General features: G+C 50.1%; 1 protein-coding gene across 1 annotated transcript; it reads right to left on the reverse strand.

Annotated features, from left to right (window-relative positions):
- Window positions 1–10835: 10835 nt before the first annotated feature.
- On the reverse strand, window positions 10836–11756 carry LOC311199257 (olfactory receptor 14A16-like; the record flags this gene model as incomplete). The annotated part of the gene is made up of 1 exon (XM_084273316.1): window positions 10836–11756. One exon carries the CDS (start codon window positions 11754–11756, stop codon window positions 10836–10838), a length of 921 nt encoding a protein of 306 aa, XP_084129442.1.
- Window positions 11757–13658: the final 1902 nt, after the last annotated feature.

The following is a 13658-nucleotide window of genomic DNA, read 5'->3' on the forward strand; positions in this document are numbered from 1 at the left end:
GCTCTGGTTGGAATAGTTCTTTAGGTTTCTCTTTGTAAAACCACGGAGGGTTTTGCCAGGGTCTGCTGGAATTGAAGCTCCGATGTGTCAGTGGTTAATGTGTGTATGTAGAAGCCTCAGCTGACTTGTGGTGCCTCAGCAAGAGGCATTAAAGGACATGATAAAATAAGTAAAAAGAGGAGAGAGTAATTTAAATGTTTCTGGTGGTTCAGCCCCAAACAGTGGCTGAGCACCACACACCACAGGCTCACTGCCAGAGGAGAAAGAGACAGAGCCTCTGTTGGTTGGGATAAGGAGAGTTTACTGAAAAAAGCACCATGAAACTAGAACAATAAACAGCCCATCACACTCATACCCGGTGAGAACACAGAGTACCTTACCCACCTGAGGATTACAGAGTGCTACAGGACAGGAGGACCAACCCAACACCCCAGCTGCACTCAGATTGCCCTGGAGGCACCCAGGAGTGGTGCCCAAACCAGCTCCTTTATGGAGAAGTGATGTCAGGTGGTGCGGAAAGCAGCCAGGGCTAACTCAACCTCCCCAAGCAGCCAGCACAGGTGAGATAACTGTGGCCTGACCAGAACCAGGACAATATCTACCCCTTTTTGCACACCATCTACATCATGGCCAGATGGGTTTGCCTCAGCACTCCCAGTTGCTTTGTTTCCATTGCTGCAACCACCCCCACAGGACATTTGCCATCATCCGGGAGTGAGTATAGGGGTAGAAGTTTGGCCATTTTTCTCATCTGGCAATGCTTAAAGCCAGCTGGATGGCTTTTACCTCTGCAATCTTGCCCTCTAATCTTGTTCATCATATTTGCTGTTTACTTCTTGCAAAAAAAGGCTGAGCAGTCCCTTCAAGAGGATCCCAGGCACAATGACAGTCTGGTGGGCTGTCTACTGGAAACTGGTGTAGCGTTATTCCTGGAGAAATCTCTTTTTGTAACTTTTTCCTTGCAGCTTCTTCACTCAGGTTTGGAGGTGGGTTTCCCATCTCACCTCCTCATGTCTTCGCCATGGTCATGCAGAGAGAACCACAGGATGCCTCTTGGTGTGTACTTTTTTCTGGAACAGGGGAAGGACAGCTTCAGATAGCTGAAATTGTTCTCTGCCCAGGTGGGCAGTAGGACACATCCTCTTTGAGTTGCCAGACCTCTCAAGACAACTTATCCACAGCTGAGACAAGGGAGGAACAAAGACTTTCTTCAAATAGATGGATTTGGCCAGACACCTCAGCCGCTGTTGGTGCTTCTTCCTTTCCCCAATCTATTACTGCCAGTCAGTTGGCAGTGGATGCTGGTGCACTCCACACAGACTTACACCACATGGCTGAGGAACATTGGACTTCATCAGGATTGGTAGATAGCTGCAGATCATCAGGATCATAGTAATTCACCTCTCACATGGCTAATCCCCTCAAATACTCCATACTCTGCTCTGTGGTCATGCACTTGCCCGGCCAACACATGACATCTTCACTGAACAGGTACCGTCCCCCACACTGGACAGAAGTGGCCTCCAGAGGCTGAGGGCTTGAGACTTCTTTCCAATCACGTTGTCAATGACTCCATTTCTGAACAGGGATCCCAGCTGCTTGGCCTCCCTGCCTTCTAATTCCAGGCTGTGTGCCCCATTGTCCCAGCATCAGAGTAGCCAGGTGATGATGTGCTCCCCTGGAAGGCAGCTGAAATTTTTCTCATTTCTCCCAGCTCACTCATGTACAAGGATCAGGTTATAATGTTCACTCCTGGAGGAGAAACACACAGACCCTCTGTGGGCTGGGAGGATGACAGTTTACTGACAAAATCACTGTGAAAAAAGGATAACAGCACATCATAAACTACACTCACATGCAGTGACAACAGAGAGTACTTTACTGACCAAAGGATCACAAGGTACTGCACAATGCAAGGACCAACCAAACGCCACAGCCACACTCAGACTGCCCTTAAGGAACCCAGGAGTGCCCCTCCCCAACCAGCCCATTTTGTGGGGGGTGATGTCAGGTGGTGTGTAAAACAGCCTGGACACACTCAGCTCAGCTGTGCTAACTCAGGTCACCTCTGCTAATTTAGCTCATCTCTGCTGGCTGCTTGGGGAGGTTAACTCTTGCCTGGCCTGAAACAGGACAGCTGTGCATTTAATCTCCTCTGTCTGTCACATATTTTTACCTGTCCAAAGTCAATTGACCATTGTTCCAACAGTGGATCTTCACACCAGCGCTTGTGGTTGCTCTATAGATTTCCCTTCCCCTTGGACCATTCAGACACCTCTCAACCATCCAGCTGCTGCTCTGAGTTTCAGAGAGTTAAACCCTTGCCTTTCTGGCAGTTGTCTGACTCATTCTGTCTTTAGCCAGCTCTTGAGTTGTGGTGATTTCACAGTCTCCTTTCTCACTAGAACATCTCTCACAGGGTTAAGCTTTGTGGCAGGTGAACCTCACTGGTGGCAGATTGCACTTGGCATAGAGTGAGGAGTGTTTGATTTAATGGTGAATCTTGTCAGGTTTCTTCTGTTGTTGTTGGGAAAATAACTCCCTCTGTGCTGCCTGTGTGCAGCCAGTTCTCTAAGGAAAGCAGGGGAGCTGGTACAGAGGGGCTGTAATGCCCCACTGTGGAGTGCAGCAGAGAGACCTGATGTAAGGACAAGGGATGCAAGTCCCAGTTGGCTGGTGAGAGTCATGGTGGGCTTGTGGAGATGAGCACCAAGGTTGTCCCCACCGTGCCAGACCTCAAGGGACCATTTTTCAGACCAGTCCAGACCTCCTTAGAAGGCACCCTGGATCAATCTCAGTCAGAGGTTGTCACCTCTCCTCTAAAGTGAAAATAATAACCTACGACCTTAAAAATAAATCAAATTTACTCTGAGCTCCCTTTGAAACAGCTTCAATGATCTGTACATCCCCTGAAGACTTGAAGATAATTAATCAAGAGACATAGCTCATTAGGGCTTGTTTTTTATTCTTATGAGCCCTGGGGTGCATTTGGTGCTGAGTCCTTGAAGCTCAGGTACTGAGAGGAAATTACACAAAAAACTCCATGTCAAATGTAGAAGCCAAAGTACCCTGAAGTATTAATGAGTCCCTCTGAGAGCCATTGCTGGCTGAGCCTCCCCAGGGACTCGTTAGAACAGGTAATTGGAGGCCATGTTGGCTGGTAGGCAAAGGCAATGTACAAGCAGCTGAGATGCTGAGCAAGCCCTGGGTTGGTTTGATGAAGCAGAAAGGCCAAGCCCTGACCCCCAGCCCCAGGGAAGACAGGTCCTGTCCCTCAGGCATTGCTCAGGCTCTTCCTGGGCCAGTGTGGGGTGTGTAATGCTGAGGGAAGAACAACAGGATGAGAGTTTCTCCTCATTTGTGGTCCTAAGCCCAGCTAGAATTTCATCTGTTCTCCATTTGACTTAAAGAAAGAGCAGGGAAACCCTCCATCCCCTATCAGATTCAGGAGGAAACATTGTTGAAAGATGAGAGCAAGGCTGAGGTGCTTAATGAAATCTTTGCCACAGTCTTTAGTAATAGGAGCAGTTGTACAGAGAGAATCCAATTGACAGGGACAGGGAGCAGAATGAGCCCACCTCAGTCCAGGAGGAGATGGTCCTGCTGCACCACAGAGATGTGCAGAGATCTGTGAGGCTGAATGGGGTGCACCCAAGGGTTCTGAAAGAGCTGGCAAGGGGGGTTCACCAAGCCACTTCCCATCAGACCTGGCTGACTGGATCAGTCAACATAACCCCCTATATAAGAAGGAAATTAGGATGGTCAGGGAAATTACAGGCCTCATAGTTTGACTTCAGTCCAAGAGAAGCTGGTGGAGCAGATCATCCTGAGTAGCATTAACCAGTTCATGAAGAACCCTCAGGTGATCAGGCCCAGTCAACTTGGGTTCATAAGGGCAGGTCCTCTATCACCACCGGATCTCCCTCTATGACATGGTCACCTGTTTCTTGGACAAGGGAAGGGCTGCGCACGTTGTCTACCTTGACTTCAGCAAGTCCTTGGACACATTTTCCCACCACCTTCTCCTAGAGAAGCTCACTGCTTGTGGCTTGGAAACAGCGGTGGTTCAGCCCCAAACAATGGCTGAGCACCACATGCTGCTCGCTCACTCCTGGAGCAGAAACAGACAGAGCCTCTGTGGGTTGGGATAAGAACAGTTTACAGACAAAAGCACCATAAAAGGGGAACAATAACAGCCCCAATAGCACTCACACCCAGTGATAGCACAGAGAGTACTTTACAAACCCAACCATAACAGCGCTGCACCGTGCCATGATCACCCCTCCCCAACCAGCCCCTTTGATGGGGAAGTGATGTCAGGTGGTTTGGAAAACAGTCCAGACGAACTCATCTCAGCTGAGCAGCCTGCTTGGGGAGGTGAGCTCTGGCCTGTCCAGTACCAGGACATTATCCACCCCTGTTTCCACAACATCTAAATCATGCCCAGATCTTACATTTTCAGAGTATTTGGGACGTTCATAACATCATTTATTATTTAGACCATCTGCCATGGAACACCATCCAGGAAATAGTATAGAGAAATACGTAATATTTGGCCTTTTTTCTCCTTTGGCAATGCCTAAATCCTGCTGGATGGCTTTCACCTCTGCAAACTGGCTGGATTTGCCTTCTGCATAGGCAGCTTCTGCAACTAGTTGTGTAGGACTCCATACAGCAGCCTCCCACCTCTGATGTTTGCCAGCAATCACAGAATCATAGAATTGTAGGGGTTGGAAGGGACCTCGAGAGATCATCGGGTCCAACCCCCCTGCCAAAGCAGCTCCCTAAGACATATCACTCAGATAGGCGTCCAGGCGGGTCTTGAATCTCTCCAGTGAAGGAGACTCCTCATCTCCCTGGGCAGCCTGTCCCAGGGCTCTGTCACCCTCATTGGGAAGAAGTTTTTCCGCATGTTGGTGCGGAACTTCCTGTGCTCCAACTTGCAGCCATTGCCCCTTGTCCTGTCCCCATGGACCACTGAAAAGGGGCTGGCTGATTCCCCCTGCATCCCCTGCTTCAGATACTTACAAACATTAATAGGATCATCTCTTAACCTTCTTTTCTCAAGGCTGAATAGTCCCACCTCACTCAGCCTTTCCTCACAGGGGAGATGCTCCGGGCCCTTAATCATCTTTGTAGCCCTTCTCTGGACTCTCTCCAGGAGATCCCTGGCTTTTTTGTCCTGGGGAGCCTAGAACTGGACACAATACTCCAGGTGGGGCCTGACCAGGGCAGAGTAGAGGGGGAGGATCACCTCCTTTGACCTGCTGGCCACACTCCTCCGGATGCACCCCAGGATCCCATTGGCTCTCTTAGCCTTCAGTGCACATTGCTGGCTCATGGCCAACCTGTCATCAACCATGAACCCCTGGTCCTTCTCCACTGAGCTCTTCTCCAGCAGGACATCCCCCAGCCTGCACTGATACAAGTGGTTGTTCCTTCCCAGGTGCAAGACTTAACACTTGCTTTGGTTGAATCTCATCTAGTTTCTCCCTGCCCAGCTCTCCAGCCTGTCCAGGTCTCTCTGGATGGCAGCGCAGTGTTCCTGCGTGCCAGCCACTCCTCCCAGCTTTGTATCATCGGGTACTTGCTGAGGGTGGATGCTGTTCCCTCATCAAGATCGTCAATGAAGATATTAGACAGGACTGGACCCAACACCTGGGGAACACCACTAGTAACAGGCCTCCAGTCAGATTCTGCTCCTCAAATCACAACCCTCTGGGCTCAGTCTGAGAGCCAATTCTTAACCCACCTCACTGTCCACTCATCTATCCCATGCTCTCTCAGCTTTGCTATCAGGATGTCATGGGAGACAGTATCAAAGGCCTTGCTGAAGTCAAGGTAGATGACATCCACTGCTCTCCCTCCATATACCCAGCCTGTCATGAGATCGTAGAAGGCTATGAGATTGGTCGAACATGATTTCCCCTTGGTGAATCCATGCTGACTACTCCTCGTGACCTTCTTCTCTTCCAATTGCTTGGAGATGGCATCCAGAACAAGCTGTTCCATTACCTTTCCTGGGGCAGAGGTGAGGCTGACTGGCCTATAGTTACTAGGTACCTCCTTCTTGCCCTTTTTAAAGACTGGAGTGACATTGGCTATCGTCCAGTCTTCAGGCACTTCTCCTGTCCTCCAAGACCTGTTGAAGACGATAGAGAGCGGCTCAGCATCACCTCACCTCATCTCCCTTCCATGGGGGGCTGACCTTCGGGCCCAGACTGCTCCAGCCTGGTCCCCCCAGAATCACAAGTCCCCTGGCAAACCTGCTCTGGTGTGGATCAATCTCTTCACAGGCCACAGATCTCTCTGCCCCCTGTCCTTATTCATGGGCTGAGGGGAGATACCTGTTCCACCATGGTCTTCTCCACAGGCTGCAGGGTAATCTCTCCAGCACCTGGAGCGCCTCATTCTTCTCCCCCTCCTTCTTCCCTGGCCTTGGTGTCCTTGCAGCTTGTTACATCTTCTCAGTCTGTTCTCTGGTGGCAAAATCACAGAATCACAAGGTTGGAAAAGACCTTTGAAGATCATCAAGTCCAACCATTCCCATCCTGTGCTAAACCATATCCCTAAGTACCTCATCAACCCTTTTTTTGAACACATCCAGGGAAGGTGACTCTACTACATCCCTGGGCAGCCTGTTCCTGCAGTATTTTTTCTCCTACATGTGATTCCCAGAGGCGCTGACAATCGCCAACTGGCTTGCCCTTGGTACGGAGCAACTCTGGCCTTGAATCAGCTGATGTTTACAGTCTGGGGCCTGCAAAGATGGCTTCTGCAAGAAGAATGTAGAAGCTCTCTGAAGGCCCCTCTTCTCCATTAAAACCTAGGTATGCAAAACTGCGACACCTGGGAAGCCTGCCATATGAGGAAAGCCTGAGACAGCTGGGGCTTTTTTCAGTCTTCAGATTAAAAAGCTTGGGGGAGAACTCATCAACAGGTTCCAGTACTTAAAGGCTGTCTACAAAGAAGGGAGAGACTCTTGTTTTAGGAGAAGTCACTAGGAATTGCTGAGGAATAATGGGTGTTAATTACTCCTGGACAGATTCCCACAAGACACAGGAAAAATCTTTTACCCTGAGAACATGCATTGGCATAACCTCCTGTGGGAGGTGATGGATCCCCCAGTATCAGACCTTTTTAAGATTCAGTGGGATAGGGTGTGGGGACAGCTGGTCTATGTGGTGATTTTCTGTAGACTGAGCACTTGCCAGAAAAGGTTGGACCAAATGATCCTTGAGTTCCCTTCCAACTGGGTAGTCAGTGATTGTATGATTCTGTTAATATCATCGCTGGTCGCTAAAAGCTTTCTGGAGTGGTTGATCCCTCCTATATTGACCCTTAGGCAGCTACAACAGTGGTTCTGTTCCAAGACAAGGGGAAGCAGGCTGTGAGGACATGAGGCTTCTTCCAGTGGCCCACTCCAGTGTCATTTGGAAAGGATCTCTTGGTTTTATTTCTTATTTCTCACCTTCTTTAACACCTACAGATCACCACAAGTTGGAGAGCCATCTGCGAGCACACAGGAACTGTCAGCTAAATGGAGCTTCACTTCCTCCATTGCACAAGAACCTGGCAGAGGACAGAACAGGCCCAGCTGACCATAACTGACCAACAGGATTATCCACATTGTATGAGTACAGGAGTGAACCCACTGTTGTGTTGCACTTGTTGTCTACAAAGGTGGCATAGTTTGTGCTAGGATAGAGTTGGTTTGTTTCTAGCAGCCAGTGGAATGCCGTGTTTGGGAGTTCAGATGAGAGCAGTGCTGGTAACACAGGGATGGTTTAGGTGTTGCCGAACAGTCAGGTACTTTTCAGTTGTTCATAGTGCCCTGCTAATGAGAAGGTGGGGGGCACCCAGGGAGCTGGGAGGGGACACAGTCACTACAGGTGACCCAAGTTGGCCAAAGAGCATATTCCATGCCAATTACGTCATGCTCAGCATAAAAAGGGGCTGGTGGGGGGAGCAGCGCACGGCTCCAGGATGCACAGTTTTATGGACTGTCCTGCTTTGGGAAGGCTCTGAGCTGTATGGTGTGAGTTGTGTGGTTCAGTGCAAACCTGCATTGTGTATCACCAGTCTGGTATATATATTTTCTATATAGTCATCTTATTGTTATTTCTCTATCACTGCTTTCACAGTAAGCTGTCACTATCCCAACCTGCAAGTCTTGGGATTATTTTTTCCCTCCTTTGCCCCATCCCAAATCCCCTCCAACCAAAATGGCCTCTTAGAGAGAGAGTGGTTTCAGGGTGCTCGGCTCTCAGCTGGGGTGAAACCATGACCAGTTTCCAGCACAACACCCACACATCAAGTCAGGCTCAGATATGACAGGTGGAGAACCAGCTGCAAGGAAAAGAACTTGAGCATTCCAGGGGATGCCGAAGCAGTCAGAGGTGCTGAAGAGGAATCTGGCCATGAGCACATTGGGCTGCACCGAGTGGAGCATGGCCATGAACACAAGGGCCTTTCTGGTCCATCTGGACTCAGGACTGGTGGGGCCACCTCTGGAGCAGTCAGTCCCAGTATGGGGCTTCCCAGTCTGCAGGAATGGGGATGAACTGTCAGTTGGGTGAACAAGTCTGCCAAGATACAGTTAGGCTGAGGGACCTGGTCTTCTTTAGCCTGGGGAAGGGGAGGCTGAGTGAAGCCCTCTTTGTGCTGCGTGGAAAGAACACAAGAAAGGAAGTTGTCGTGGTTTTGCGCAGCTGGGTTCTGCTGGAGGGGGAGGTGCAGGGGTGCCCTCAGCAAGCAGCAGGATTCTGTAGTCTGAATAGTAAATACCATCTGACTCAAGTCCGGATTCGTTGTTGACAAGGGCTGAGACAATCAGCGATGGTCACAGCACCTCTGTGAATCACATTTAGGAGACTAAAAAAGGCAAGAAGCAGTAACATTTTCCCATCAGAGAAGGAAGTGAGAGGGTGTAAGAAATAAAATGCACTAAAACTGCTGCTTTGAAGGTCAGGGTGGACCGTCTGAGGCATTCTGAGAGTAGTGCTGTGGGGCGAAAAGTCACTCAGAGAAAGGGTGGATGAGCTGGTGGCTTTGTGTTTGTGGGAGCAGCTGTCAAGGAGGGAGAGACAGCAGTACAGGCAGGGGCAATGTGGGGTGAGATCAAGGTGGGGGAGGGTGTTGGGTATCTGCAGTCTGCAGGGAAAGAGGCACAGGTGTGGGGCAGTGTGGGATGGGCTGTGGTGCAGATGGCCAAGGGTGCTGGCGAGGCTGAAAGGGCCTGATAGAATAGAGGGCTTTGCCATGGAGCATGGTTACCTCCTTGCACCCACCCCAGGGGAGGGCCATACTGCTGTCCTTCCTTTGGTGTCTCACTCCCCACATCCCAAGGAAGAGTCCTCAGACACAAGTGAGGGTCAGGATCTCCCTGCCCAGGGGCTGGGGGTCAGTGCTTGGCATTTCTGCTTCATCAGACCAAGCCAGGGTGTCCTCAGCATCAGAGCTGCCTGCGCTTTGCTTGTGTTTGTCCTCATGGCCTCCAGTTGTCTGCTCTAACGAGTCCATGGGGAGGCTTTGTCAGTAACAGCTCCCAGAGGGTGCTTTGGAAATTACTCCTGACTTAACTTCTTGAGAGGATTCAGAAGAAAACACACCACGGTGCTCATTAAATATACAGAAAGACCTTACAAGCATGTCTCTACAAGTCATTAAAAATCTCAAGACTTCTACAACTACTTGGATTTTAGTTAGGATTTTAGTTAGGTCTTTAGTGATGAAAATTTCAAAGGAATTTCCCATGGAGTACTTATTTTCAGTCACAGGTATTTTCTGTCATGGCTCAGTTGATAGAAGAAGTGACAACAGCATTCTGGGATGGATATCGGTCTCCTAAGGAGATCTGGACGGGCAGGAGAAGCAGTCTTTTGAGATCCAACCCTGCATGGAGAAACTTGCTCTTCCCCAAGCCCAGCAGCTCCCTCACTGGCCTCCTGGGTTTTGCACCACATCATTTGTGCTCACAGACATGGACAGATTTCTCTGACAACGAACAGCAGTTAAACATGACACAGTTTAATACCCATGAAATCTCTCTCCTCAGCTGCTGCTATGGCCAAGCAGCATGTGAAGGGTGTCAGCTTTCAGAGCAGATTCTCTCACAGAACAGTTTTGATCAGATACACAGGAAGGTCACTTATCAACAGACCGAACTTCTGACAGAACAGTTCATTAGATTTCTGAAAGATGGGATCTTTCCAACTCTCTGAAGCTCAAAGCAGAAACCAGAGAGCTGAGCGGAGCTGAATGACCAAAGAGCAAGTGGAGGTGAAAACCAGTAATCAGAGTGAAGTGCAAACATCCAGCTAGGCTGCAGAAAAGGATGTCCTTAGGCATGGCCATATCATCAGGAGAGGTGGAAACACCTGAATGATGAGGGAGGTGAAAGACACAGACTAGAGGTAATGCAGGTACAGGGGATGGTGAGTGTTTCTTCTGCTGCCATGGAAAACAATCCTGGAAATTCCCCTTCTGGCATGGTGGGAAAGCATTGCCATTGCAAATAAGTAGTTGACTGAATCAGATGAAATAAATGTGCTTGTAATTTTTTTCTAAATATAAGGAAAAAATAAAAAGAAGGGGAAAAATAGCCTTTGGAGGCAGACATGATGCAAAGAGAGCAGAGTGTATGGGTCCCACAAGACCAAGGGATACTTCATTAGGAATGGGATGAACATGGATCATGTTATTATAGCTTAGACAAACTTGAAGGCAAAAAAAGAAACCAAATCCTTCCCCTCCCCCAGCTAGAAAACCTTTCTAAATAAGGAGTGGTCGTGATGTGAGTTTCATGATCTGTGATATGAGCAGTTTATTATATTTTAGAAATATCCAGTCATCAGTTTCCACATGGCATCCTTGAGCTCCTGGTTCCTCATACTGTAGACGAGCGGATTCACTGCTGGTGGAACCACCGAGTAAAGAAATGACACTACCAGGTCCAGAAATAAGGAGGAGATGGAGGGGGGCTTCAGGTAGGCAAACACGGCAGTGCTGACGAGGGAGACCACGGCCAGGTGAGGGAGGCAGGTGGAAAAGGCTTTGTGCCGTCCCTGCTGCGAGGGAATCCTCAGCACAGCCCTGAAGATCTGCACATAGGACACCACAATAAACACAAAACACCCAAAAAATAAGCAGACAGCGATTACAGTGTGTACAGTTTCCCTGAGGTAGGCATGTGAGCAGGAGAGCTTGAGGATCTGGAGGATTTCACAGAAGAACTGGTCAACAGCATTGCCATGGCAGAGGGGAAGGGAAAATGTGTTGACTGTGTGCAGAACAGCACTGAGAAACCCACTGGCCCAGGCAGCTGCTGCCATGTGGACACAAGCTCTGCTGCCCAGGAGGGTCCCATAGTGCAGGGGGTGGCAGATGGCAATGTAGCGGTCATAGGCCATGACAGTGAGAAGACAGTACTCTGTGACGATCAAAAATACAAAGAAAAAGAGTTGAGCCGCACATCCTGTGTAGGAAATGGCCCTGGTGTTCCACAAGGAATTGGCCATGGATTTGGGAACAGTGGTGGAGATGCAGCTAAAGTCAAGTACAGAGAGGTTGAGGAGGAAGAAGTACATGGGGGTGTGGAGGTGGTGGTCACAGGCTATGGTGATGATGATGAGGCCATTGCCCAGGAGGGCAGCCAGGTAGATGCCCAGGAAGAGCCAGAAGTGCAGGAGCTGCAGCTCCCGTGTGTCTGCAAAGGGCAGGAGGAGGAACTGTCTGATGAGGCTGCTGTTGGACATACTTTTTGCTGGCATGGAGACCTCTTCAAATAGGACAAGGCAGTGAGAATTTAGGGAACTCTTGTCTGAGGAAAAACTGTATTCAGGAAAAGTTTTCCAGGTCAGTTTTGTAAGGGCTTGTTTTGTCCTGGCTCCAGCGTGCCACTGCTGGGAGGAGGGTCAGCTGTGGGCTCTGGACAACTCAGTCCTGCCTGGCAGCAGTCAGTAAATAGAAGGATGGTGTGATCTCAGACTAAATCCCCTGTGGATAGGAATGAGCTTTTCAGCACTGTCACTCCTGTTTCACCCGATGGTAGAGCAGAACCTTGGAGCTTTGTTTTTCTCCTGCCTGTACCTAAGGAGTGTTTGTTCTGTCTGCACTCCCTGACATTGCTGCTGCAGTGCCAGTGAAACCTTCCCCTGAGTGCAGCGTGGGGAGATCTGCTCTGTCCATCAGCCCTGGTCTCAGCTGCCCTGTGCTGGATGCTCTGTGATGACACTCTATTGTTCCCTTCAGTGCATCATGGTCTGCACTGCGGGGAATGTCAGGGAGATCCCACATCCCCATTGCCAGGACATTTCTGTGAGCATCTTCCCTGACAATGTCTCTGCTGCCTGGATCTGTGCCTGCAGCTGCTTCTCTTTGCCCATGTCACCTCCTGCTCTGTCCTCACAGACCTCATCCCACCTGCGTTGTGCTCAGCTCACCTCTGCAGAGCCCTCCTGGCATCAGGGCACTGCCCTGTGGATCTTCTGTGTGTGTAGCAGGGTTCAGGACACAGTCTGACAAGGCCTAATGACAAATGAGTTTGCACTGACTTCAAAGTTATCAATAAAAGTTCAGTTCCCACTTCCCACCGAGTCCACAAGAGCAGAAAATTCAAAGCAAAGTCTCTTTACCTGGACTGCAAAAAGCATCCTTGATGTTCTTGAAAAGTCCCCAGGAAAGTACCAGGGATCAGCTGGTGATAGAAAGCACACTGACAGCAAAAGGACTGTACAATGTCCTTCTACGGGTCCCACTTTCCACCCACAGCTTTTTTCTGCAGCGATGCTGATGGAAGCCCACCAGGCAGGCTGTGTGCTGGCCCTGGCAGCAGTAGAGTCCCTGCCCTGGCAGCTGTGTGCTGGGGAAGGGACCCTGCTCACAAGGACAAACCTGGGCACCTCTGGGTGCACACACTGCTTCACACCTCTGCAGCCATGCCCAGGAGAAGACAGCTGTCCTGCCCTGTCCCTCTGTTGGGGCACAAGGGCATCCCTTCCAGGCAGCACTTTCTGGTCCTAGAGAGAACCTGTCCTCCTGACAGACCCCACACACTGCCCCATGTCCCAGCTTTAGGAGATCCCTCCAGGAACAGACCCTGCATTGCCCTGCACCCACAGACATACCAGGCAGAGTGCTGTGGAGATTTCTTCTCCACTGAGCTCTCAGCATCTGTCAGCTCTCTCAGCCTCACAGGTCTCCCCTCAGTGCCTACAGGCAGTGTCCCCAGCCCTGTGTGTTTGGCAGAGGAGCTGCTCCTGGGCAGAGCTGTCTCTCTGCAGCGCTCTAATGAGTCATGATCTCTCTCTATCCCAGGAGCCCAGCTCACCTCCCAGCAGAGGAGCAGGTGGAGCTGTCACATACTCCATCCCCTCTGGGCTCCTTTGATGTGTCCGTACAGCTTCAGAGAACCACAAGAAAGACACTGAAGTCCTCACTGAAGTTCCCTCCCTCAACTGTCCAGCCATTTTTTCTCCTCAAACCAGAACTGGGAAGGACAATCATTTTTCCTTGTCTCTCCAATGAGACGGGACCCCCAGGCAGGGAAAGGAAGGGGAGTCTTTTCCCCATTGAAAGGAAGGGAGTCAGGCGAGTCGCTTCTGGCCCCTCATCCTTGCTTTGCAGTGCTGGGGCTGGAAGAGGATGGAGTTCTGTTC

This window comes from Gallinula chloropus (genome assembly GCF_964237585.1).
Source record: "Gallinula chloropus genome assembly, chromosome: 19".
NCBI classification, from domain to species: domain Eukaryota; kingdom Metazoa; phylum Chordata; class Aves; order Gruiformes; family Rallidae; genus Gallinula; species Gallinula chloropus.